Source organism: Bison bison, unplaced genomic scaffold (assembly GCF_000754665.1).
Source record: "Bison bison bison isolate TAMUID 2011002044 unplaced genomic scaffold, Bison_UMD1.0 scf7180017864122, whole genome shotgun sequence".
Taxonomy (NCBI): domain Eukaryota; kingdom Metazoa; phylum Chordata; class Mammalia; order Artiodactyla; family Bovidae; genus Bison; species Bison bison.
This window is the reverse complement of record NW_011494694.1, coordinates 358902-363144: the sequence shown is the minus strand read 5'-3', so window position 1 is coordinate 363144 and position 4243 is coordinate 358902. Positions and strand designations below refer to the sequence as shown.

At 58.3% G+C, this 4243-nt stretch overlaps 1 protein-coding gene across 1 annotated transcript in view; it reads right to left on the bottom strand.

The window, feature by feature from the left end:
• The window catches only part of LOC104988305 (ribosomal protein S6 kinase alpha-2-like), a 152770-nt gene that overhangs the window by 49102 nt on the left and 99425 nt on the right, over positions 1-4243 (bottom strand). Inside the window, exon 10 of the mRNA XM_010839590.1 lies at positions 1045-1125. Within this exon, the coding sequence (XP_010837892.1) occupies positions 1045-1125 (81 nt within the window). The remainder of the gene's footprint in view (positions 1-1044; positions 1126-4243) is intronic.

Below are 4243 nucleotides of genomic sequence, written 5' to 3'. Positions count from 1 at the left end.
CCCCCCAACCCCCCGAGCAGGGAGAGCTGGAGTGACTTGGAGTCCACCTGTTCCAGGGGCCACTCGCCCGCTCGCGTCTGCCCTCCACCTGCTTCTCTCTCTCCCACAGATTGCTGTCTGACATCTGGCTCAGATGACGCCTGTTCACATTTAAGGAGTTACAGCAAGGGACTTCGCTGCTGGTCCAGCTGTTAGGACCTGGTGTTTCCACTGCAGGGAGCGTGGGTTCAATCCCTGGTTGGGGAACTCTGGTGAATCCCAGGAGCCATGCAGTGAAGCCAATAAAACAAAATGATGTTTTAAAAAAAGATACTACAGAAAGACAGGCTCTGTGTTTAGATCTCTTTCTAGGGTTCTAAATGCAAAACCTATTTTCATGGTAAAATATTCTGCGTGAACATTAAGGAGAAAGTTATGTTCACACTCAGTCACATGCTTCCCAGACAATGCTAGTGGTAAAGAACCCACCTGCCAATGCAGAAGACATGAGACAAGGGTTTGATCCCTGGGCTGGCAAGATCCCCTGGAGGAAGAAATGGCGACCCACTCCAGTATTCTTGCCTGGGAAATCCCATGGACAGAGGAGGCTGGTGGGCTATAGTCCATGGGGTCGCAAAGAGTCAGACACGACTGAAGCGACTTAGCATGCACACTCAGTCACACGGGACACACGAGTCCTGCCCATGTCAGGCAGGAGAGCTGAGGCCCCTGCACGAGCGGGCGACAGGCAGAGCAGGAGGCTCTCTCGGGAGCTCCTGCACCCTCTGCCCCTGAGTCTGCGTTTCTGAAGGTCATCCGCCATCACGTCTAAAGACCCTGCCACGGGACAACTTTGATGAGCTTCACAAATGGGAAACAGAATCTTCAATAGAAGATTTCATCAGAATCACACCCCACTCGCTTTATCCACTGACAGGGAAATGCCAAGGGTGCTCACTACCATCACTGCCCACTGGACACTCCTGGTTTCGAAGACGGAAGCTCTTACTATCAGAAGGGGTGAGCAAGTGCTGGGGTGGATCCCACGGTGGGAGTTTGACTCACTTGAGGATGAGGGCCATGGTCTCCTTCCTGTCCTTCCCCTGGAACGGCAGTGACCCCGTGAGCATCTCGAACTGCAGAGCAACACAGAACAGGAGCAAGTGTTCAGACCAACCCCACTGCCCAGTGGAGAGACCCAGACGGGCAGCGTGCGCCCGAGTTCACGCGGCCATTCGAAGTCCTGGTCCACTACGTGCGGGTGCTGGCCCACATGGTTGCTTGGAACAGAGCTGCATGGTGGGCCTCAGCGTTCAGTGCAGAGATGGATGGGCGGGCGATCGACAGTCACCAACTCAGCTCCACGACAGGGAGCAGGGGTCAGTGCTGGGACGGGGACCTGCAGGGATGGCAGGATATGGCCACACACCCTCCACGGGGGCGACTGAGGACCCGTCCTTCCCTGGAGGGTGCAGTGGAGCAGCTCAGCGAGAAGGAGGCGGGGGCTGGGGCGGGGGGAGATCTCTCGGTCCAGATCGAATGCGAGGATGCACCGTGGACTCTGAGAGCCGTGCAGACTCATCATCATCAGGACAACCCTTCTCCTTCACCCTACTGTGATCCCCACCCAGCGGTCATGAGACACTGAACGGTGGAGCAGACCAGCCCCTAAGCGGGTAATTCAGGACAGAGTGTCCTGTGCCCAAGAGCAGGGTGGCCAGACAGTCCCTGCAGTGAGGACCGCGGCAGACAGCAGGGGCGAGAGGCCAGCCTCTCTGGGCCACTGTCTCCAAAGTTCTGGGCCATTTCCTGGGGCGCAGAGGCGGGGGGGCCGGGGAGCCCAGGCCCGCTCTGCCTGTGGACCCTCGGGGCCCAGACCTTCCTGGGCTGGGGACCTGTGAAGGTCTGCCCTGTGCCCGGGAGACCCTCACAGAGACAGGTGTTCATGGCACAAGATCAGACGCTTGTGTTCATGAGCCAAGGTGAGGCAAAGCGCCAAGAGGACACAGAGCCCGAGCGCCGCCCCCGCCCTCCTCTCTTCTCGTCTGCCTTTCACGTCTCTTCTCCCGGCTGCTTTTCATTTCATCTTTCTTCTTGTGTCTTCACGGTTCCTTTTTTTCCCCTTTCAGTCTCTCCATTTATTAAACATGCAATGACTTTGACCAGAAAGCAGCATGTAAGGCATATTTTAGATTTTGTGTCTGTTGTCTTAATATATACAGACGTGGGCAAGGTGGACAGCATGGCCCCGCTCCCCCAGAAGCCTCACAGCGCCAACTCCGGGTGGCTCTGCCGCGCGTGGATTTGCGTGCAGTCTCCTGTGCTGTGCTGGCCGCTGAGACGGTCCTTCTCCCCAGGCTCAGGCCGGCCTCGGGCTCTGCCACTGATGAACGTCAGGTACACAGAGACACACGTGGCGTCCTGTGACCTCAGAGCTTCGGGCACGGGCTCCCTGCGGAAGCGCTGTGTGGTCTCCGGTGAGGACAGTGTGCACCCTAAGGGCTCGGAGAGTGTAGGGGCGGGGTCCAGGCACAGGGGCAAGCTGGGGGTCCTCAGGGAGCCACCCCGCCCCGTGCTTCTCAGGGGGATGGAGGGGGACCACCCCGTGCTTCTCAGGGGGATGGAGGGCACAGAGGGGGATGGAGGCTGAAGAACTGGAATTGCTTCTGAAGATGCAGAGCTGTGACCTGGGACCGGGAAGCCCATGTCAGGAAGGTGAGACCAAACTTCTGGTAAAATGTGTGGTGAGGGTGCTGACGCCCCACGCCCACCCCCACCGCACACCCTCCAGACAGGGCGACGGGGGAGCACCCACATGGACGGGAGCAGAGGCGAGGAGGCGGTTACCTTTCAGGGGAGAAGCTAACCTGATGGTCTCACTGATGTGTCTAAAGAGAGACGGCTGGTCGGAAGGGACAGCTGGACGTCCCATCTCAGGGGCCTCCGCCGTGAAGACGGACTGAGTCTCAGCTGAGGCCACTCGCGGTCTAAATAACCAAGAACTCAGCGAGCATCACCAGCCCCTGGCAGCCAGCACTCATGGGGCCGCGTGAGGTCAGCGGCTTGTGCCAATCACCTTGCCTGGATTAACCCGCTTCATTTGCTGTGACTGTTTGGGGAGCAGCCTTCTCATCACAGTTTGACTTCCTTGTGAGTAGCTGGAGGGGAGAAATCACACTGACTCTGGAGGTGGGGGTGCTGCCCAGCACGGCAGGCGGTCTCTTCTGGAAACCTGTGCGCTGGCATCTTGGCTGAGGCCGTGGGAACTGACCCCTGCCCCTGAGCTGGTTCAACGTGTCTGCCCTACAGACAGAGGTCGGGGTCTGCACTGACAAGTCCAATCAGCCTGCACTTCTGAGTCTGCGGGGCCAAGGACCAGAAGCTAGAGACCAAGTGAGCCTCCTGGGTGCCAGCCGGAAGGCACATGGGTGACACCCTGCAGGGCAGCGGCCAGAGGTCCTGTGGCCAGGGTGTGAGGCGTCTGCTGGAACGAGGCAGCCGAACAGCCTCCGTGGAATCTCCGAGAACTCCTGTCACTCGGTCTCCTCATCCGTTAGACGCACAAGGAGGAGGGGGCTGGACAACCCGGAGAGGCCACGATGCTTCTCCCATCCAGTGTCAGACCCAAGAACCTCAGAGGTCTGGTTCCTGCTGAGGACTCGCAAACGTGGAGGGGCCGCCAGCCCAGGGCCCGGTGCAGGGGGGCTGGACGGGGGCAGGGGACGAGGAAGGCTGAGGACGGGAGGACCGCGTGGGCCAGCACCCCTTTTGTCATGACTACAGGACATCCCGTCTAGAAGGTGTTTGCTGCATGCTCTGCGAACGAAAGATCCAAAGAAAATCCACATTTCTAGACGTAGATGTAAAAATGCTCCACTCGTGTATTTTGGTTCATGGTGACTTTTATGACTAAGTGGAGGGATTCTGTGATTGAAGTAAGAAAAGCATCTTTAATCTGGAAATGACCGCACCCTTTAAAATAACATTAAGAGCGTTAAGGATAAAGAAGGTCTGACTCTTCACACATCTCTATCCTTAGCTGAATCCCAGCTCTGTTTCCCGATGCTGGGAGCCTGGGGAGGATGGAGGGGAGGCTGCCAGGAAATGCCAGGCTCAGGAATGGATGAGTCACACAACGGGCATTGTTTTCCTGGGTTGTTCCCGGATCTCTGCGCTCTGGGGGTGGGTGGGCGCACAGGGCACAGCGTCCCGAGCGCCTGTAGACTGTGGGTGCCCCACCGCGCGCACGCCCTACCACGCGCAC